We start from the raw sequence: 22,429 nt of genomic DNA, 5'->3' as shown, positions 1-22,429 counted from the left end.
CTGGCCAGAACAGACAAGTGTGTGCCATTAGAGAGGCTGGTGGGGTGGTGTCCATCCACTGGGACAAGAGGCTTAGAAGAAAAGGTGATGGTGAAGAAATGTGATTTGTACAGAGCTCAAGAGAATCAATGGCATTTCCCATTTACAGAATGAACCATACCCCAGAGGAGAGGAATCAAGAGTTCAATTTTGAAGTCGCCATTTTGCAAATAATTTGGCTTGATTTGCAGATTCAGCTAGATTCCACAGGACAGCGGGCAAAAACAAACAAACAAACAAACAAACCCCTCTTAAAGGTCAACACACCCCGTCTGCGGAGACCATGCAGATGATGGATGCAGCTTACCTTATCATTGTCTCTTTTAGCCCAAGCTGGGATAGGAATCCTGAGCACCTGGAAAGTGTAATCAGCTATAGAATGACTGACAACCAACATGGGAACAGTAGCCAAGAAGATGCCAGGTGAAACGGGTCATCTCAGCCCAACCTACCTCACAGAGTTGTTGTTGTGAAAATGGAGAGGAGGAGGATAATGTAAGCTGCCTTGGGTTTCTTGCAAGAAGAAAAAGGGTGGGATATAAATGCAATCAATCAACCAATCAGACATGGTACTCCCCGGCTGCTGCTTCTCACTTTGGTGATTGAGACAGTGCAGAAATGCCACAAACGTAGAAAGAGAACTCTTCTATCACGATGGGAGTTCAAGCCCTTGACAGCATGAATACTTCAGCTATTTGGAGAGCAATGCTTTAATAAGGCACCATTGTTACCACGTTCTCAGAGCTTTTCTACAACCCCCTCTTCCTTCACTGGTGCAAAAACCGTACGACAGGAAAAGAGGCCAATAATGGCCATGACAACGGGTTGTTTAAAGCAGGGATGGAGCCGGGCTTCCCCCTGCTCCCTGCATTGTTTGCGCAAACCAAGAGAAGACCGCAAGAGAAGACTTCCATTCCCACCCACCCACCCCTGAAAAACAGACTGCGGTCCTCGTGGTTGTGGTGGCAAACCTGGTTCCAAAAGCAGAACATGAAGAATTAGACCCTATTTTATTATATTTTTAAAAAGTTTGGAGAAAAGGCCCATTGGTCATGAGCACAGCCCAAGCTTTGCATGAAGAAGGACCCTGGCATCTTCGGTAGTTTTTTGTGTTTTTTTTAAGGAGCTCAAACAACAGGGCTGAGAAACACCCTCAGCTCAGAGTCGGGCTGCAGAACCTCTTTTGGCCTGAAGGCCAGATTCCATCTTGGAGAAGCTCTCGGGGTGTGCCCGTTTCAGTGGTGGGCAGGGCCAAAGGCAGACGGAGCAGGGCTGATAATACCAGCATATTTTCACTCGACGCTCTTAATGCCACTTGCTCAGCCTTAGGAGAAGCATTTCAACCTTTTACAACGGGGGTGGTGGTGGAGGAATTGCACAAAAGTGGGGAAACTACCAAATGATTGGCAGGTGGGGGGAAGGGACGTGGCCATCTGGGGAAGTCCAGAGGGCTAGATTCAGCTCCTGGCCCTGAGATTCTCAATCCCTGGCTTAGATCTGGGAAAGCCACCATCAGCCAGAGTAAATAATACTGGACTAGATGGGCCTATGCCACAAACCAGATTTGTCAGAATTCAATCCCATTTAAAATTCGGGCGGAATTCTCTGACATCCCTATGAATCATTCCTTTCTGGGGCCAACACTCTCAGGGATGTGCAGAAAGATCAAGCAGATGTGCTCGTTATACCCACCTATCAAGCACAACTATGCCTAACATTCTTGTATGCGCTACTTTGGGATTTACCCATTTTGAGAGAAAAGTAATGCATCCCTTGGCCTGGCCTGATACTGGTAGAGCATTGCAGCAAGCACACCAGAAAATCCTTGTGGATGGAAAATTATTACGAGGCTCACCTGTATACAGTTGGGATGTGCCAAAGGTAGATCTCCAGATGTTTTGGACTTCAACTCCCATAAGCTGCTGCCAGCATGGCCAATGGTGTGAGGAATGCTGGGAGTTGCCATCCAAAACACCTAGTGATCTACTTTCTAGCCATCACTGGTCTATGCTACGAATTTAAACCATCCTGACATCATTTTAACAGCCACAGCCTCCCTGCAAGGAACTCTGGGAATCGTACTCCTGCGAGGGTGCTGAGGCTTCTTCAAAAGAGATGGCAAGTTCCCACATTCCTTTAGTTGGAAGCCATTACAATAATGTGTCTGAAACAAGTCCAAAAATGGATTAAGTGTCATGCAGCAGTGCCCTGGATGTACTGTCGAGGAAAAAGTAGGGAACAAAATATTGAGTCAAAGGAAGTGGAAGCATAGGCAGAAGTGACAGTCAGAACCAACAGCAATAAATTAATGCAATTAACTGGATGCTGTGGGACTTTCAGTTTTGCATTATAATCTCTTTGCAAACTTTCTCACTGTGTGTTAGGAATGCTTTAATGATTCAAAGCAGTATTACAATAGAAGAAAACACCTCTTGGCCAAAGAGCCAACTTGAAGTGTTGAAGCGGCACCAAGCTAATTGCTTGGCTCAGAATGAATCATTGTTAATTGGCTCAGAATAAACTGCTGACTGAGCCCTATAGGTTTTACAAGCCAGGCAAAAATAGGAAGCAAAGATATCTGGGTGAAGGAAGAGGTGGAGACATCCTAATGGACATTTTACAACTTCCATGTTACATCAGCCCAGATACCTCATCCAGCACTCTACCAGTTTCAAGTGTCTGACCTAGTGTTACTGTCTTGAGACAGGGTTGGGATTGTGTTAGCACGCCATGCACTCCACCACCTAACATTGTCCCAGCACAGCCTAGCTAAGGTGGTCTCAGAGGTGGTGTTGAGGACCCCAGGGCTTTTGGTCATAGGAGATTTCCACATATCCACCAAAGATATGAGCCTGGGATAGGTAGCTGCACCATCTACTGAAGCCAGGGGACATGGGAAACTTCATTCCCTATGCTTCCTAGGTGCCAATGGATGCTGCTGCACATGTTTGTGAGTGCATGTAAATGAGTCTTCTTTGCTCCCCCTCCCCACTTTGGACAGGTAGGTGAGTGAAGTAGTTGGGAAGGCTCACAGAGGGTCAGGGGACTAAACAAACCCATTTCAAGTTGGCTGAGACTTCAGAAGGGTCTGGACTCAACTTATACTGGATTCAGAGTTTAGGACCCATATATTCAGCATCTGTACCCTTGCTTCTCATCCCTGGCCTCATTACAAAGTGATGCCATCTTCCAAAAGAAATTCTGCTGATTATAAATGGGGAAGAGGTGTCAGTCCCACAGTTGTTATTTTGAGCCAAGCTTTTTCTTTTTCTGGCTATGGGCATTTTGTACATCTTTACAAAAACAGTATCCTTGAAGTTTTCTGCCTTAATCTGACTTGGAGTACAGATGCATAACACTTTACTTGTTCATTCAGCTCTGGAAATGAAACGTCTAATCTCAATGGATTCCCTCTGGCAAGATATTTTCTGTCAGTACATCTTTTCAAATCCTCACTTTTCCATTCGTTTTAAGCTACTTCCCTAAAATATCCACCCTATGTTTAGACATGAGACAGTGGTGCTGAATCAAGAGAGCAGTGCAACCACAGAACTGAGTCATATTACAGAAACAAAATGTGTTTCTTAGCAACGGAAATCCTTAGACAACATGAAGGCAGCCAAAACCGGAAGGAAGGAAGGAAGGAAGGAAGGAAGGAAGGAAGGAAGGAAGGAAGATCTGCATTACAATTCCCTGGACCAACCTGGAAAGCATTGCAAAGCAAACAAAAACTCCTCTTCAAAAACATGAATTCAAACAACTGGTTAAAACAGGGGTGGGCAATTTTGTGGCCCTCTAGATATTTTGGCTAGAACTCCCAACTTCCCTCACCATTACCTATGCTGGCTAAGGCTGGTGGGAATTGTGGCCCTCCAGATGTTTTCACCTATAAATTGCCCATCCCTGCATTAAAAGTTCAGCCTTGTAGGTTCAAATCCAACCCTGAAGTTCAACTTGTGAGCTGGCCTTTTGCAGATATATAGTTCTTTTAAAGCCATAAAAGTATTACTTCTTGTGGAACTGATATTTAAGCCAAGAAAGAGAGGCTATGGAGCAGGTGTGCCAACCATGGAAAAGAGCATCCCGGCATCTTATCCTCTTCTCTCCTCCAGTACATAGGAAGCTGCTTTATACCAAGTCGGACCATTGGTTCATCTAGCTCAGTACTGTCAACACTGACTGGCAGCCTCCGAAGTCCTCTTTAGGGTTTCGGACAAGAGCTTTTCTAGTCCTATGTGGAGATGCCAGGGATTGAACCTGGGGCCTTTTGCATGCAAAGCCTCTTCCCCATGCTGTTTTGCCAAGTACTACAAAATCCATGATGTGATGTCATCATGCTACACATAAGCAGCAGCCCATAAAGCAGAGCCGGGATTCTGTCATGCAGGTGCCTGTTGCAGAAATGCAAGCTTTTCGGCAACAATCAGACGCCTCCTACAGCATCTAAGCTCTGCCTTGAGATTACAATTTGAAATTGACTTAATTGCTCTAGCAGTTGCTTCTTCTTCTTGCTTTCTGTCTTGCAAGGGATTAAACGTAACATATTTTCAGAGCGAATTCCTTTTGTCTTGGGCACAGACACAAAGGGGATTTCTACACCAGCCTAAAATCCTACATTTAAAATGGGGCTTTCCGCTGCCACAACTGATTCCCTTTACATGTGCTTCCTTCTCAGTAGATGGCCGTTCCCATAGCATTGTTTCTGTGAAGAGTCATTACATGCACTCCAGGTTTGGCAATACTTGCTCCCTGCCCCTTTCCCTCCCCTTGCACATTACTGGTGGATGGGGACTGACACGCGGACAGCCCCTCCCCGATCTCCCTGGGCCCCGCCTCCCTTTTCCATGCTTTTGGCCAGTCCCTGCCACTCAGCCCCTCTACTGCTCCCCCCTCTGCCGCTCTGCCATTCTGCTGTTCTGCTGCTCTGTTTTGAACAGGCAGGCTGAAAATGGCAAGGAGCCAAAATGGCACAGGAGCGGGAAGGCTGAACGCCCATCAGACCTTCATCACCACCTTCGACATCATGACCACGCCCCCAACAACCACACTCAGCGCTTCATTCACGCTAGGGGAGAAATACATTGGGAGGACATGGCACTCCATTTGCGCACATGTGGAAAAATACCCCATTTTTTCAGTTCGAGGAAAACACGGGATAGTGGGAGGAAATAGTGGAATAATGACTGGACAACAATGATGTCATGTAATGTACCCACACAATTCAGTGAGTGAGCAACCATGAATGCGCAATAAACTTGAGGTGTAGAGATCCCCCAAATCTTGCTAATTTGTGTTCTACTAAACAGCAACAGATGTTTCGAAGAGGGGAGGAAGGGAGGGGCAGAGCAGGGAGAGGGAGAGAATTGCATATAACTATCTAGTGTATTGCTGAGGTCTTCAATAAACAGCTACTCTTTCATGACACAGCCTGTCAAACAGGTTCCTTTTGACACCAGCTTTAGAGCTTTGGAGACGCAAAGCGGCTTTCTCGGCCAAGTTTGCCACCACTATGCAAAACAGATGGAGAACGAGAGCCAGCTGAAGTCATCCCAGACCGCAAACGAGCAGCCCGAGCATGGCGGCAGCCGCCGCCACTATATAAATAATTGCCAGTCAAATGCTCCATTTCCAAAGTGTGTGTGTGTGCGCGCGTGTGTGTGCGTGTGTATGTATGTGTACGTATACCCCCATCTACCTATATTTTAAAAACTAGTTCTTAAGATTCCATCACCCCCTTGGGTGACCAAGAAACAAAACCCAGGATGGTGTGATCCATGCAAAGAGGTCAGGCTATGCAGATACGATCAGGCTTGATTTGCAATGGGTGGGGTCACTAGATTTTAGGCCTCCCCTGTTGGTGTTCCTAAGTGCAACCCTTTATTTTCTCCCATCCAAGGGAGTGGTTGTTGTTTCTATGAGGAAAAGGAAAGCATCACATTTGCAGGCACTGTTGTAGCATGAACAAAACTTATCCTCCACCCATTCCACTGGCTGGCTTGACCTGCACTGGCAGAATCCACCCTCCGCCCCCCCGGATGCCTTTGTGTGCCCAAGGTGTCCCTATTCATTAAATACACAGAGATAGCTTGGCAATAGTACGTGTGAAAAGGATCTTGGATTTGTAGTTGATCACAAGCTGAATATGAGCTAGCAGTGTGATGTGGCTGCAAAAAAGGCAAATGCAATTTTAGGTTTCATCAATAGAAGCATAGTTTCGGAATCAAGGGAAGTAATAGTTCCACTCTATTCTGCGCTGGTCAGACCTCACCTCGCATATTGTGCCCAGTTCTAGACACCACGCTTGAAGAAGGATTCAGATAAATTGGAACGAGTTTAGAGAAGGGGCAACAAAGATGATCAGGGGATGAGAAGCGAAGTCCTTCGAGGAAAGGTTGAAGAAACTGGTATGTTTAGCCTTGAGAAATCAAGACCGAGGGATGGGGGTACAAGTACCCAAAGGGATGTCACACAGAAGAGGGCCGCAACCTATTCTCTATCATCCAGGAGCATAGGACACAAAATAACAGGCTTAAATTACAGGAAGGCAGATTTTGAACATCAGGAAGAATGTCCTAATGGTTAGACAATGGAACCAACTGCCAAGGGAGGTGGTGGGCTCTCCGTCACTGGAGGTATCCAGGCAGAAACTGGACAGCCATCTGTCAGGGATGCTTTAAACTCGATTCCTGCAATGAGCAGGAAGGTTGACTCAAAGGCCTACATGGCCCCTTCCAACTCTGTGGTTCTCGATGCACTGCACAGCTCTCTGCAGCACATTCATCCCTTCCATTCATTCCTTTTGTCTTTTCCATCCCTTGTTCTTGCCTCCTGCACTGTCTAAATTTATAGTGGGGCCGTTCACACGACACACTAACCCACACTCCATGGTTGAGTGTGGGTTGTTGTTGAACCGTGGGTTGTCTGTTAAACTGTGGATTCGTATGTTGTCTGAACCCAGGACATTTTCCACAAGGTGGCTTGTTATCCATGCAGTGTGGCTTATTTTTCTCAAACAAGCCACCTTGAGAACCCATGCTTTGTTTTTGGATAGTTCAGGGTGGTTAACAAGCCACCCTGCAGATAAATGTCCTGGATTCAGACAACACGCGAATCCAAATTTGGAGGCGCACACCTCTCCACATAGGATTGCTCCCTCCAAGGCAATACAGCCCTGCTGGCTTTACCAGGACTAAATTAACTTCAGTCCAAATACTATTGACTTTGGTGGCTTATGTACTGGACTGTCAATTCCAAATCTCCAACCAGGTGATGACCGTCATCTCTTGTTTATAGCCATCTTCAAGTAATCAGAGAGGCATACCTCTCTCCTCTGAATGTGAAGATTCCATTCTTAGCTCTCATGCTTACTAGCCATTTTAGAGCTACATTCCATTAAGGTGTTAATCTGTTCTTAAATTCATCTGTAACATTCTTGACTGACAGCATATTATCTGCTGCTTCAATTAATTGGTTCAACAACAACCCACACTCAACCACTGAGTGTTGGTTAGCATGCTGTGTGAACAGCCCCACTGTAAGCTGCTTAGGGCAGAGACCTGCATCGCTGGCTCTCTTATCTCTGTAAAAGGGCCATGTAGCTGATTGTGCTAAAAGAGGAAATGAATGAGATAATATCATAAAGAAATAGACTTCGGTCAAAATTGTCCCTGATATTTTGGCTGAAGCATGACTTTCCTTACCTTTATGAAAATGAATTTCCTCAGAATGTTGAAAACATAGTAGCCCCAGTAGATATGTAGACCTTGCAGGATCAATAGCTGCCCGTTGAACATGAAATATGCTGAGATAAGTATATCGGAATAATATTTAGGATAATATAGTGTGGCTCGTAGAATCCTGAAACACCAAATGTATTGTGACAAAGTGAGAAACACTCCTGCTGAATTTCTAATCAATGTATACCTTTATTTGTTGTTGCTATTATATTTTACTTTAATGCCACCTTTAAGGGACCCAAGGTGGCATACAGCAACTAAAAACAAAATTACAAAACAAAAGAATCAAATCCAGTTTTTTAAAAAAAAACGGTCAAAAGCTAAAAAGCAAGAATTAAGAACAGTCACAAATCGAATGCTGACAGAGCTCAGATGCAAATAAGAGATCAAATCAAGTGCAACCAGGGAAGCTTTACTACCCTCCCCCCGCCCACCAAAAAACCCAGGTAGAACCAAAGGCACACTTGCGCTCCATGCTCTCATTATTAAAACGATTTCCAGAGGGGCAGCCATGTTAGTCTGGTGTAGCAAAAACAGTAAAGAGCCTTGTGGCACCTCAATGGCTAACACATTTATTTTGGCCATAAGCATTTGTGCTCTACAGTCAACTTCATCCTACCCCTTTAAAGTGCAACAAGACTCTTATTATTAAACAGCAGGCTTCTCGCCCTCATTATTTTAGAAATATGTTTGAAAATGTGACAGGGTGGGGAATGATTAAAGAGGATCAGGAACAAGGAAGGAAGCAAAGAAGGAAGCCCATCTAGCCACATTTTGTGGGATCAGTTTCAGTTAATGCGGCCAACAGCCTAATATGGTTACCTCTCTGGAACTTGCCAAATTTTTCAGTTATTGTGATTTTCAAGTGCAGATATCAAGATTGCTCCAGCTTCTTTTGCTACATCTTGATACCTCAGGAACACTTCAAACACAGAGAGACCTTCCTCCTCTTCATAGGGCGGTGCTGTTTTGGCTACATAACAATCGGTACTCACCCTTGAACAATGCCAATAGATTGGGAATAATAATAATAATAATAATATATTCCACTTCAGCATGTTCAAAGTAAAGTGAGTCAAACCGCATGAATGGTTGGCCCATTCTTCTGGAGAGGCTCTTTTTTCGAGACTGCTACCTTGAGAGACATGTTTGGAGGCGAACCCTGAGAAGGCCTTTTCGGTGGCTGCTCCCAGGCTGTGGAACTCCCTCCTGAGGGAGGCTAGGCTCGCTCCCTCTCTGTTGACCCTCCGCCAGCAGGCAAAGACCACTTTATTCAAGAAGGCCTTTGGTCTATAAGTGGATCTGTTGGGTTGGGTCCTGTTTTTTGTTCTTTATTTTCTTAATTCTGTAACTGTTATGTTTTTATTGTATTTTAATGTCTTCTTCTATTGTTTTAATCATTTTAATCACTTTTAATTGTGCTTTGAAGCCACCTTGAATGCTATAATTTGGTAGAAAGGTGGGGTACAAATAAATAAATAAAATAATGCAATTTACCAGCAGGGGAAGAGAACAATCCGTGTGATAAAGAAGGCGATTGCGAAGAGGACAAAGAAGACATTGCATGTCTTCTCCCACTGAGCGTAGTTGAATATCTTCGCAGCCTGAAATGTCAAGCAAATATATTAGGAAGCATCAGAACAGAGCTCAGTGGCAGAGTACTTGCTTTGCTTGCAGAAGGTCCCAGGTTTGATCCCCAGCATCTCATAAGAACATCGGAAGAGCCCTGCTGGATCAGACCCAGGGTCCCTCTAGTCCAGCATTCTGTTCACACAGTGGCCAACCAGCTGCCCATGGGAAACCCACAAGCAGGACATGAGTGCAACAGCACCCTCCCACCCATGTTCCCCAGCAACTGGTGTACATAGGCATACTGCCTCTGATACTGGAGGTAGCATAGAGCCATCAGGGCGAGTACTCATTGATACCTTCTCCTCCAGGAATTTGTCTAACCCCCTTTTAAGGCCATCCAAATTGGTGTCCATCACAACATCTTGTGGTAGTAAATTCCACAGTTTAACTACGCACCGTGCAAAGTCCTTCTTTTTATCTGTCCTGAATCTCCCACCACTCAGCTTCGTGGGATGACCCCATGTTCTACTAGGGATGTACGAAAGTGACTTACCTTTCGTGGATTATGTTGATGGTGGGGGGGAGGCGTTCCGTCCCTCCCCCTGGAATCCTGGCCGGGGGGGGAGGCTCTCCGTTCCTCCCCCCGGAATCCTCGAACGGCCGGCTGCGCTCTGTGGCAGCTCTGCGGAGCAGCCGGCCAGGCCCAGCCCGGCCAGGCCAGAGCCATCCGCAGCCGGATTTCCGGCCACGGAGGGCTCTGGGTAAAAAAACAAACAAAACCGTGTATGCAAATGGAGGCGGCTACAGCCACCGCCATTTGCGTTCCTTCTTTTTGCCCGTCTTAATCTACGTAAATATTTACGTAGACTATGACGGCGAAAATAAAGGGGAATGCAAATAGCGTGGCGGGCGCTATTTGCGTCCCTTTTTGATTCACCGTTTTAGCCTACGTAAATCTTTACATAGGCTAAAACGGTGAATCAAAAGGGGACGCAAATAGCGCCCACTACGGTATTTGTGTTCCCCTTTATTTTCGCCGTCATAGTCTATGTAAATATTTACATAGATTAAGACGGTAAAAAGAAGGAATGCAAATGGCGGCGGCCATAACCGGCGCCATTTGCGTACGCAGGTTTTTTTGTTTATTTTTACCCACCCAGCCATGATAGGCTACGTAAACATTTACGTAGCCTATCACATCTTTTTTTTTTTTTAAACCTAGCCATGATAGGCTACGTAAATCTTTACAGAGCCTATCATGTCTGTTTTGTTTTGTTTTTTTTTAACACAAGGAAGCCTGGAAATGGCGGCGGCGGCAGCCGGTCGGAAGACTGGCCGCCGCCGCAGCCGCTGCCGCCCGGAAGATCCGCCCCAGGTGAGTCTCGTCCCGGGAGGGATCCGTGGGGGGGTGGGGGGTGGCAGGCCATTCTGCCACGGAGTTCGGGGGGCCGAATGCGCTGGTATTCGGCCTCACCGAGATCCGTGGCGGAATTCTCTGACATCCCTATGTTCTACTAGGATGAGAGAGGCAGAAAAATGTCTCCACATTCTCACGATGCATAATTTTGTACACCTCTATCACGTCTCTAAGGTCTTGATAGACTTATCCTCCAAGGGCATGTCTACACCAGCCTAAAATCCTGCATTTAAAAAGGGGCTTTCTGCTTCACAACAACTCTCTTTTTCACCCACTTCCTTTCCCCCTCCCCTTTCCCCCTCCTTCTCCCCGTATCTGAGTCTTCCATTCTCTTTTGTTGATCACTCCTCCTCTTTCCACTTTTCCTCTTTTCACGGAGGGAACTCAGGCGGAACACAACAGGGTAATGTGATAGCTCATTATCTGTGATGTATTTAAAAATGGAACAAAGGGCATTTAGTGCAGGAGGTGCCCTGGAGGGACATGGCGTCATGTAAAGAGCCTGCGAACTTCTGTGAAGGAGCCATCTCAATCACAGGATACAAGCTCTGTGTGAAGAAAGCCCAGGAGAAGGCTACAAAAAACCTTCCGGGTGAAATGACCATTTTCATATGTGCCAGGAATAGCGTTTATTTTTATACAGGGCAGGGAGCAGGAGATGCCACACGTGCTGTTCAAAGTCATACAGCCTAACCAAGAATGCATCACCTGTGCTTTCATTTAAAACCTCCATGCTTTCAGTTATCCTCAGTGATGTTGTTATCATGCAGCCAAATTGGACGACCTACATAGCTGTGTGAATCATCCTGTTCACGGTGCCAACTGTGATTCAACGGGATCACCTGTGTGACTAATTCAGGAAGACGGAAAAAGCAGTACCGCTGGCAGCTCCGGGTTTTTAGGGGCCCTTGGCCACGACATCCTCAGTGGGGCCCCTCCCTCGATGAGCCTGCCTTCGCACCACCACTGACACCCGCTGCTTTTGCTCCTCCTCCTCTTTCTCATCATTGCTACCTCTTGCTTGCTTGACAGGCAGAGAGCCAGGGAGCCAGCAGGCGGAGGCATCTCCTGCTCCTCCTCCTCACCACCACCGTTGTCCGGGCCAGAGCAAGATGCAGCTGAACAAGCAGTTTGCAGTGGTGAAGAGGAGGAGCGACTCTTGTCAGTGGGCCCCTGTTGGGGTGTGGGCCCTCGGCAGGTGCCCATCCATGCCCACCCTCGATGACTGCCCTAAGCAGCAGCCACAGGGAGAGGGGAATGGGTGCAAAAAAAGAAAAAGAAAAAAGCAGCAACCATGAGAAGCAATAGCCCAGAGCAGAACATCAGGAGAGCCCTGAAGCTGGATCAGACCAAGGCTCCACCTAGTCCAGCATCCTGTTCACACAGTGGCCAAACAATTGCTCATGGGAAACCCACAAGCAAAACATGAGTGCAACAGCACCCTCCCGCCCATGTTCCCCAGCATCTGATGCACATAGGCTCCCTGCCTCTGCTACTGGAGGTAGCACAGAGCCATCAGAACAAGTACCCATTGGTAGTCTTCTCCTCCATGAGTTTGTCTAATGCCCTTTTAGAGCCAGACAATTGCACTATCCTCTCAGGTTCTAACATGGCTCCAGCAATTCAAGCTGCCCATTGTTTTGTCTTGGCCTGCCCTGGCTATAAATCCTACCTGGGCCTTTGTCTGGCCAAGAGTCAGATGCTGGCCTGGTCTGTATGGCTCTCAAAGTCAGCCCTTCCTAAGCTGGTTCAAGACATGATGAAATGTTTGACAATAGGAACTTTTTTTTTTTTTTACATTAAAGGGTTAAAGCTGTTAATCCTTTTTATTTACTTTCGGTTTCATCACAGAATTGAGATCTGAGTGCTACAGAAGGAGTGTTTCCTTTCTTGCTTTTCCACTACATAACCTGTAGGTGGCACTGTGTTACAGTGGAATAGTGCAAATACACAAATGGAAAAAGCATTTTTTTCACTTTCGCAAATTATACCACATTTTCCTTTATCTAAAAAAAAAATCTTAAAAAGTGCTGTTTAAAAACAGAAGTGAAACTGGAGGATCATGACATCATCTAAAGAACCCATAAACAATTGTGAGTATGGAATGATGGGTGAACAATAAATGCCTCGTGTAGAAAAGCTCTAGGTTTATTGAGAGATGGAGTGTTCTTGGTGCATTTGGGAATGATAAATTTGGGGAAAACGTCTGCCCTTATTCTTTGTTCTTGCTAATTTGAATTATTTTCAAAAGAAGATATGTAGTTGATATTTATATTTTTAAAAGAAGAAAATATGATTGTGAAGAAATGTGATTTGTTCAAGAGAGAATCAATGTCATGTCCCATTTACAGAGTGTACTGTATCCCAGAAGAGAGGAATCACATGTTCAATCTGAAGTCATTGTGCAAATTATTTGGCTTGGTTTGCAGACTCAAGGAGGTTCCATGGGACAGACAGCAATTTAAAAAAAAAAAAATTCTCAAAGGTTGACACATCATATCTGCAGAGAGCATGTGGTTGCTGGATGCGGCTTACTTTGCCATTGCCCATTTTAGCTGTTGGCCTCACTGGCTGAGAATGATGGGAGTTGCAGTCCAACATAACAGGAAGGCAATGGCTTGGGGGAAGGCTGGTGTAGCTTCTTTCCAGCTTTCTGAACTATTCCCCAGTCCTATTGCTTGCCTCCCTTCCTAGTCTACTGCTACAGCATATCCCACAGAGCTCCAGTCCCATCCTGCAGGGACTCACACCACCAGCCCCCTGCATTTCCGATAGCCCACGCTCCGTGCCAATACAGAGGGATTGATGATGGAGTGACTGCCCTCTCCACACTGCTGCAATCGCAAGCCAATCACATATGGGCAAGGGTGGGAGAGCACACATGTAAAGGCTGCAAGACCCAAACGCATCACCCTGCAGGTTTTTCCTAGGCCTGCCACTCCCCACTTCCACTGTATGGACTCTGTGCGAGGCCTTAGTCAGATCTCTGTTGAGCAGGGTCCGTATGTACAGCCACTCCAGATATCTGAACGATTAAAACAAACAAACAAGCCCAAGACAATCATGTCAACAAACATGAGCACGAAAACCCCAACAACTTTTACCTCCAGCCAAAAATCTGCAGCATCATGGATGACTATGACCAATGTTCCCAGGCGGACGTAATTGGCACTCCAGGAGGTGAACATCAAGCAAAGTGCTGCTAAGTGGTGAACCACATGGGCTGTAAAGTCCTGCAGGGTGGAAGGGGAGGAATCAATCATCAAACTCTCTTCTTAAAAAGATGGCTACATCTAAACTCAAGAAAGCCGGGGTGGACGCATTGAAGACAATGCGCTCCATGAGGGCATTGGCCGTATGAATGAAAGGAAGCCCGCCCCCTATTGGCCAATATTGGCCAAGCTACATAATTATAGGACCTACAGTCAGGGCCAGAAATATCAGAACAAGGATAACTGTTTTGGCAGTTGGCCTCTGTACACCACCACATTGAAGTTGAAAGGAAACAACCAGATGGGAGCGAAGTCAGGACTTCCAGCTGTAATTCAAGGGGTGTGACAAAAGCAGGGCACTAACCATTCAGGAAGGACAGCCAGTGGCATACACACACACCCATCATTGGTGGCTCATAAGTAATGGAACAAACCAACATCATTTCAAACTTAAGGATCGCCTTTAATACCTGGATGAAAATCCTTTGCAGTCAATGACTGCCTGAAGTCTGGAACCCATGGACATGACCACATGCTGGGTGTCCTCCCTCGAGATACTTTGCCAGGCCTTTACTGCAGCTGCCTTCAGCTGCTGCTTGTTTGTGGGTCTTTCTGCCTTCAGTCTTGTCTTCAGTAAGTGAAAAGCATGCTCTATTGAGTTGAGATCAGGTGACTGACTTGGCCATTGAAGAACATCCCACTTCTTTGCATTGAGAAACTCTTGGGTAGCTTTTGCTGTATGTTTTGGGTCATCTGCAACATGAAGTGGCGTCCTATCAGTTTGGCAGCATTCGACTGAATCTGAGCAGAAAGTATAGCCCTATACACTTCAGAATTCATCCTGCTGTTTTTATCAGCAGTCAGGTCATCAATAAACACCAGTGACCCAGTTCCATTGGTGGCCATACATGCCCATGCCATAACACTGCCTCCACCATGTGTGACAGATGATGTGGTATGCTTTGGATGAGCTATTCCTTTCCTTCTCCATACTTTTCTCTTCCCATCATTCTGGTACAAGTTCATCTTGGTTCCATCAGTCCAAAGGATCTTATTCCAGAACTGGGCAGGCTTTTTTAGGTGTTTGCTGGCAAAGGCTAATCTGGCCTTTCTGTTCTTGAGCGTTACCAGTGGTTTGCACCTTGCCGTGAAGCCTCTGTATTTCCATTCATAAAGCCATCTCTTGACTGTAGATGTTGACAATGACATGCCTACCTCCGCAAGAGTGTTCTTGACCTGGCTAGATGTTGTGAAAGGGTTCCTCTTCACCATCAGCAGAATTCTGCGGTCATCCACTTAGTTGTCTTCCATGGTCTTCCAGGCCTTTTGCTGTTGCTGAGCTTGCCAGTTGATTCCTTCTTTTTCAGGATGTTCCAGACTGTTGTATTGGCCACTCCCACTGTTTTTGCTACCTCTCTGATGGGTTTATGTTGTTTCCTCAGCCTAATGATGGCCTCCTTCACTCTGATGGCCAGCTCTTTGGACCTCATGTTGGGAGTTCCAGTGAACAGCTACCAAATGCAAATGTAACACTCAGAACCACCTCCAGGCCTTTTATCTGCTTGATTGGTCATGGGGTACCCAGGAAACAGGCCACACTTGGCCATGCAGCTGCTTGTCAGCCATTCGTTCCATTGCTTATGAGCCACCAACGATGGGGAGGGTGTATGCCACTGGCTGTACTTCCTGAATGGTTAGTGCCCCGCTTTTGTCAACCCCCTTGAATTAGAGCTGAAAGTCCTGACTTCGCTCCCATCTGGGTGTGTTTCCTTTCAACTTCAATGTGGTGGTGTACAGAGGCCAACTGCCAAAACAGTTATCCTTGTTCCAATATGTCTGGCCCTGACTGTATTAGTAGCATGCTGAAAAAGAATGGTGTCACATTGTAGCACATTCCTAACATGGCCTTTCTGTGGCCAGCGCACATGGCAATGGTTCAGGTCAATAAGAAAGCACATTGGTGCAGTCCAAAAACATTCACTTCCAGTCACCAGCTGTAGGTTGCTGTTGGAAGTTGAGGGGCCTTTCTTCATAATGATACAACTGTGCAAATTTGCTCAGTAGCACTTACCTAGTCCATCTGGGCTATGTGAGAGTGTCTTTCCTAAAAAACTTGCATGTTTCCACATGCATAAAGCTTCCACTTGCAATTCGCAGTTAGTAACTAGGACTAAAAGATTTTGCTCCCTCCTGGCGCGACGCTTCTGCACTAGCGTGCTGCCCAGATGCTGTGATCCAATGGACAGGCTCGGAAGTCCCATGGGTGGGCCGCTGCCAAATCAATTTGCAACAGCTCTGGGAAAAAACAGCATTGTTCCCAGTAGCCGTGCTGGCTAGGAATGATGGGAATTGCAGTCCAACACATCTGGAAGGCACCGGGAAAGCGGGTGTATATGGAGCAGTGGAAGCTGGTGGCTCTGATGTCAGTGGGGCGGTGAATCCGTTCAGAGCACATACTCAGCCCCACTGACATTGGAGCCACCAGCCTCCACTGACATGGAGATCCTACCTTTCTAGTACTAAACTTGAACTAGTTATAAGTGGAAAGATAAGAGCATAAGAAGAGCCCTGCTGGATCAGCCCAAGGCTCCACCTAGTCCAGCATTCTGTTCACACAGTGGTCAACCAGCTGTCTACAGGAGACCCACAAGCAGGACATGAGTGCAACAGCACCCCACCGCCCATATTCCCCAGCAACTGATGTATATAGGCATACTGCCTCTGATACTGGAGGTAGCATAGAGCCATCAGGGTGAGTACCCATTGATACTTTCTCCTCCAGGAATTTGTCTAACCCCTTTTAAAGCCATCCAAACTGGTGGCCAACACAACAACTTGTGGTAGGAAATTCCACAGTTTAACTACGCACTGTGAAGTCCCTCTTTTTATCTGTCCTGAATCTCCCACCACTCAGCTTCATGGGATGACCCCATATTCTACTAGTATGAGAGAGGTAGAAAAATGTCTCCACATTCTCATGATGCATAATTTTGTACATCTCTATCACATCTCTAAGCTCTTGATAGACTTATCCTCCAAGGGCATGTCTACACCAGCCTAAAATCCTGCATTTAAAAAAGGGCTTTCTGCTTCCATTTTTCATGTGCTTCCTTTTCCCCCTCCCCCTCCCCTTTCCCTCTCCTTCTCCCTGTATCAGAGTCTTCCATTATCTTTCAGTGATCTCACTCCTCTTCTTGCCGCTTTTCCTCTTTTCATGGAGGAAACTGAAGAAGAACTCAATGGGGTAATTTGATAGCTCGTTATCTGCGATCTATTTAAAAATGGAACAAAGGGCATTTAGTGCAGGAGACACCTTGGAAGTTCATGGCATCACGTAAAGAGCCCGCAAACTTCTGTGAAGGAGCAATCTCAATCGCACGATAAAAGCTCCATGTGAAGAAAGCCTGGATCAGACCAAGGCTCCACCCAGTCCAGCATTCTGTTCACACAGTGGTCAACCAGCTGTCTACAGGAGACCTACAAGCAGGACATGAGTGCAACAGCAACTGATGAACACAGGCATACTGCCTCTGGTACTGGAGGTAGCACATAGCCATCAAGCCTAGTAGCCATCAGTAGCCCTCTCCTCCATGAATTTGTCTAATCTCCTTTTAAAGCCATCCAAATTGGTGGCCATCACTACATCTCGTGGTATTGAATTCCATAGTTCAACTATGTGCTGTGTGCAATGCAACATTTTCTCCCAGCAAAAGGTAGCAAATCGTGAAAGATCAGTGAAATATAAATTATGAATTGTCAGCAGGACATGCCTTCCTTTTGGTGTCGATTCCAAGGGTAAACAGCAGCGACCAATAGAAACTCATCTGGAGCATGTAGTACCAATACTGGGATGTTAGCAATGGCTGCAGAGAGAAAGAAGCCCATTACTTCTCTGATCAATATGACAACAGCATGTTCTGGGGCGGTGACAAAGGTGTTTATATTGGTGCTGGGACTATGGCAGTGAATAACAAAAGGATATCAAAAAGGCAGTGGCAGGGAGTAGGCAAGAAAGAAGTAAGTCACTGGGGATAACCATTATGAAATAGGAGACCATTACCCCTATACGGTGTGTGTGACAGAACCTCTCTTCTTTTAAATCCTTCCTCAAACCCCACTTTTTATATAAGCTTTTGGTTTAAACTCTCTAGCCTTGTTTATTTTTTATTTAAATATTTTCCTGGTTACTGGGACCGTTCTTCATTTCAGCAGTATAATCTCAGGCTGGGTGCTGGTAATTTTGTTGCTCCTATTGTTAAACAACTGGGAGTTGGAAATCCTTGCTGATCTACTAAAAATCAGTCAAAGATCTACCAATAGATCCAGATCGACTTTTTGCCAGGAATGTAAAGATTTTGTTAGATATGTTCCATCTGTGCTTTGCGGATTGTCAGGTGTCTTTCGCTCTGTCATCTGCTCATTGATGGAAACTGACTTTTTTAACCAGAATCTCATTCTACTTGCGCTACTGTAAATTAGCACTAATGCACATTTGTGCAAATGCACTAATTCACATTAGTTGATGCGAAGTAGCACTAATGTGGCTTCACCAATTAGCATTACTGCAAGTGTGCATTAGCACTAATGTGCACATGCACTAATGCACATTAGTGCTAATGCACAAATCTCCCCTCCCCGAAGGGAAAAGCCGGTCCACAAGTACATGGAATCCGTGTGATTTGGAAAAAGCTGGTCTGACCGCTGCTGGATCTGCAGGTTGGATTCATAGAAATCAAAACTCACTTGAATCCATTGCAGATTTCTCTGACAGCCCTCCCTTCTGCCCATCTCTACTCTGACTGGCAGTGTCTCTTCGGGGTCTCCAGCAGAGGTTTTTTCCCATCACTGGCTGCCTATTCCTTTTATAACTGGAGATGCCAAAGATTGAACCTGTCAAGGGCTCCTTGGCGGCCTCTTTCAGTCTAATTCAGTAGCCAAGTCCAGACACAGACAAAGGGATTCTTTTCAAAGCTTTATTCCTCTTTTACAACTTAACAACTCTACTGTTAGCAACTAGCTATGAGCAGCAGAGTATCTATGCCCTAAGTTGGAACAGTTGGTCCCCGTTTGAAGGAGAATCACTGGCAGACCCTGAACTTATGGGCTAGGGAGAGTCCCTCCCCTTTTCCCTTGGATCCTCTGGGCGCAACTGTTGTTTGCGCGCCAACCAGGCACTACGCCTCCTTTCCACACCCTCCATTTGGCGCCACTCCCTGCATCGGCGTCACGCGTCCTGCAAGTCTTCTTCCCGCGCTCTCTCACTCCCGGGACTGCTATCTATGCCAGGAATGCTGGTGGGAGGAATCTCTGCCAGCTGTTAGCCCTGGGAAGGATGAACACGCTCCTCTCCCAGGAGCGGCTGCTCTGCCTCAGAATCAGAACTACTCTGGGATTCTATGGGCTCAGTGTCCACCCTGACAGAACCTGGGACCTTCTGCAAAACATGTGCTCTACCACTGGGCCTTGGTTCCTCCCCATCTACTCACTGGTTTTGTCTAAATGTCACTTCAGAGCTATGGAACTGAACTGTCAGAGCCAATAGGGCTTCTAATGCTAAAATGGGAATTAAATTTGGCAGTTGGGGCTTTGGAGATCATTTTGAAACAATACTTCTTAGAAGGAACATTCCCACAGCAGCCTGTGGTCATGCTCCTTCCTGCCATGTGCAGAACTATCTCCCACCACCACTCGCTCATTTTGTCCACTGGACCTGTGACACTGAATATGGGCAAGGAAACTACTCGGGCCCCATGCAAGAGGGTGGTATGGATACTTCTTCACAAAGAGGAAATAATGAGACAATGAGAACTCCAGAATCTGCAGCAGCAACACTCACTTGGAACGGATAGTCTACCCACACGTACCAGATGTCATGAAACCAGGGTTTCTGAAAGGAACACAGAATTGGACAGGGAACTGACATTTTCCACATTCCAAGCCTACTGAAGCATAGTGGCTACATGACTGAGCTGGTGCAAATCTCACATCTTCCACAAATTCACTAAGGGCACAATCCTATGTATGTGTAGACAGGAAAAAGTCCTACAACTCCCAGCATTCCCCAGCCAGCATGGGACATCAAAAGATGCAGATGTTCTGACAGACCTAGGGCACAATCCTATGCATTTTTAGATAGAAAAAAATGCTACAGCTCCCAGCATTCCCCAGCCAGCATGTTTAGACTTTTTTCTGTCTAAACACGCGTAGGACTGCACCCTAAGTGACCTTTGAAAGTCACTCTCTCTCTTGCCCTCAACACGCCCCCATCTGCAATATAGGGAAAGTAACCTTAGAGGATTTTTTACGGATTATTGAAACAATCATATGCAAAGCTCTGAAGCAGCTTTCTCCAACCTGATGCCCTCCAGATGTTTTGGATTTCAGCTCCTATCACCCCCAGCCAGCACAGCCATTGGTCAGGAATGCTGGGAGTTGTCGTCCAAAACATCTGGAGGGCATCAGGTTGGGGAAGGCTACTTTAAAGCGACACATAGATGCCAAATATTATTAAAAGAGATGCATTTGTTAGCTGATAAATTAAGGCTGCAAGCCTATACCAGCTTACCTGGGCGAAGGCCCCATTGAACACAATGTGGCTTACATCTGAGTAGACATCTATAGGCATGCACTGTCAAGAAGTCTACTGAGGACACACTGGATGTGAAGTGAGTGATCCATAAACAGGATCTTCCATTAAAAAAAAACCCATGTTAATAGCAGCCACAGGCCCTCTTGTTGTGATTGATATATTCACAATATTCCTATGCAGCCCAATAACATAAGTTCTCTGGAAAGTTTCCAGTAAAATTTAAAACAGATAAATACAAAACAAGATCATCCATCCATAAAAACTAATTCGGCATAAAATCTAATACAGCATAAAACCAGCATCAGAAATAAAATTAGCACAACAAAACTCTTAGCAGCACCAAAATGTCATAGATCTTGGCACTACAAGAATACCCATGCTGGCTGGGGAATGCTCAGAGTTGTAGGATACCATTTTTCTGTCTAAACATGCATAGGATTGGACGCCAAAAAGGTTTAAGGTTGAAAAGCCTGAGAAAATAAAGCAGTCTACACCTAATGCCTAAAATGGCTGCAAAGTGGGCACCAAAAGGACCTCAAGCCTCTTTTGAGAGTCCACAAGTGGAGTGCCACCACTGAAAAGGCCCTCTCTGCCGTAGCCACCTACCACAGCTCATTTGGTGGCGGCATCTAGAGGAGGGCCTCAGAAGATGATCTCTGGGCAGGTATATGTGGGAGGAGGCGACCTTTTGTGCAGCCTGGTCCCAAGCTGTTTCGGACTTCAAAAGTGAATAGGTCCCCGCTAATGGAACCATGGCACCAAGGTTTGAACCCCTTTACTCTCATGCCATTTTCCTCCATGGGGAAGTTAAAACTTCCCCACGGAGCTCCTATTTTCCCCATGGTGCAAAATGTATGGGTACCATGGGGGATTCTGTACACAGATCGTGTGTGTAATGCCTAGTTTGGCCCCAAGTTCCTATGTCAGTTTTTTTTAAAGCTACGTCACAATATGTACATTTCTCTGTATTGTTATTCTCCAGTCCTGGCCCCTCCTCTTAACCCGGAAACACAAAAATCCCAGGAAAAATGACGACCCAGTTGGGAGTAATAATGACTATATGGCTGCTCAACAAATTTAGGAAGTTGGTTGCAAAACCTCTTATTTTGCAAACAAAAACAAAAACCAAATTCAGAGCATGTGGCAAGCCTTGATGAAAAAGCTTTTAGATTAGGGAGTGCAGGATTAGGCCTCCATTTTGCCGAAGGCTTTATTAATGTTTGACTAACATCCTGTTTAACTTACATCATAGAGAAATACTATTCCAGCAGTAAATGATATAAAGTAGAATATGAATCGCCAACTGCAAAAAGAAAATCAATCAAATATCAATCGAATATCAATTGAATATCAATTGCCAACTGCAAAAACAAACTGATATAAGAACAAAGAGTTCCTTCACACACACATACACACAGAGGCATCTAGTGCAAACATACTGTAATCCAGTCTCCTAATTATAGTTAGGGGAGTAGGACCCCCCACTTCCTTGCATTTTCAGTGTTTCTGTTAACCATGGTTAGCTCAAACAAGTTTGCAATCGCACTTCTAATCCTGATTGAAAACTAAGGTTTTGAGCTAACCATGGTTAGTGCAAACTCCGGGGCTGATATGATGCTAATTTTAGTTAGCTCCAAAAATGAAAGAGGCTAGGAAATTTGCATATGAGAAGGAAGGAGGAAGGAGCCTGTGGGATGCTCCTGATCTTATAACCATGATTAGAAGATTGCAGACTGGGCTGCATACACCGTAGCCAGCTTCAGAGAAGAGAAGGCAATGCCAGTGGGGGCTGGGGGCTCTGATTTCAGCAAGCTTGTGAATCCATTCTGGGATTCAGTCAGAACCAGCCAGAACTCTAAAGGAG

The 22,429-nt window shown here is 45.8% G+C and overlaps 1 protein-coding gene across 1 annotated transcript in view; it reads right to left on the bottom strand.

The window, feature by feature from the left end:
- CERS3 (ceramide synthase 3) overlaps window positions 1-22,429 on the bottom strand; it is an 82,358-nt gene that overhangs the window by 15,463 nt on the left and 44,466 nt on the right. Inside the window, exons 5-10 of the mRNA XM_084817381.1 lie at window positions 21,811-21,868; window positions 19,813-19,863; window positions 17,747-17,839; window positions 13,869-13,997; window positions 9,273-9,379; window positions 7,740-7,896 (exon numbers count right to left, since the gene is read on the bottom strand). Of these exons, the coding sequence (XP_084673507.1) occupies window positions 7,740-7,896; window positions 9,273-9,379; window positions 13,869-13,997; window positions 17,747-17,839; window positions 19,813-19,863; window positions 21,811-21,868 (595 nt within the window). The remainder of the gene's footprint in view (window positions 1-7,739; window positions 7,897-9,272; window positions 9,380-13,868; window positions 13,998-17,746; window positions 17,840-19,812; window positions 19,864-21,810; window positions 21,869-22,429) is intronic.

Source organism: Heloderma suspectum, chromosome 11 (genome assembly GCF_057233095.1).
Source record: "Heloderma suspectum isolate Gila_16-S chromosome 11, 16-S_ref, whole genome shotgun sequence".
In the NCBI taxonomy this organism is placed as follows: Eukaryota; Metazoa; Chordata; class Lepidosauria; order Squamata; family Helodermatidae; genus Heloderma; species Heloderma suspectum.
The sequence above is the reverse complement of the archived record's forward strand: the minus strand, read 5'-3'. Positions and strand labels throughout refer to the sequence as shown.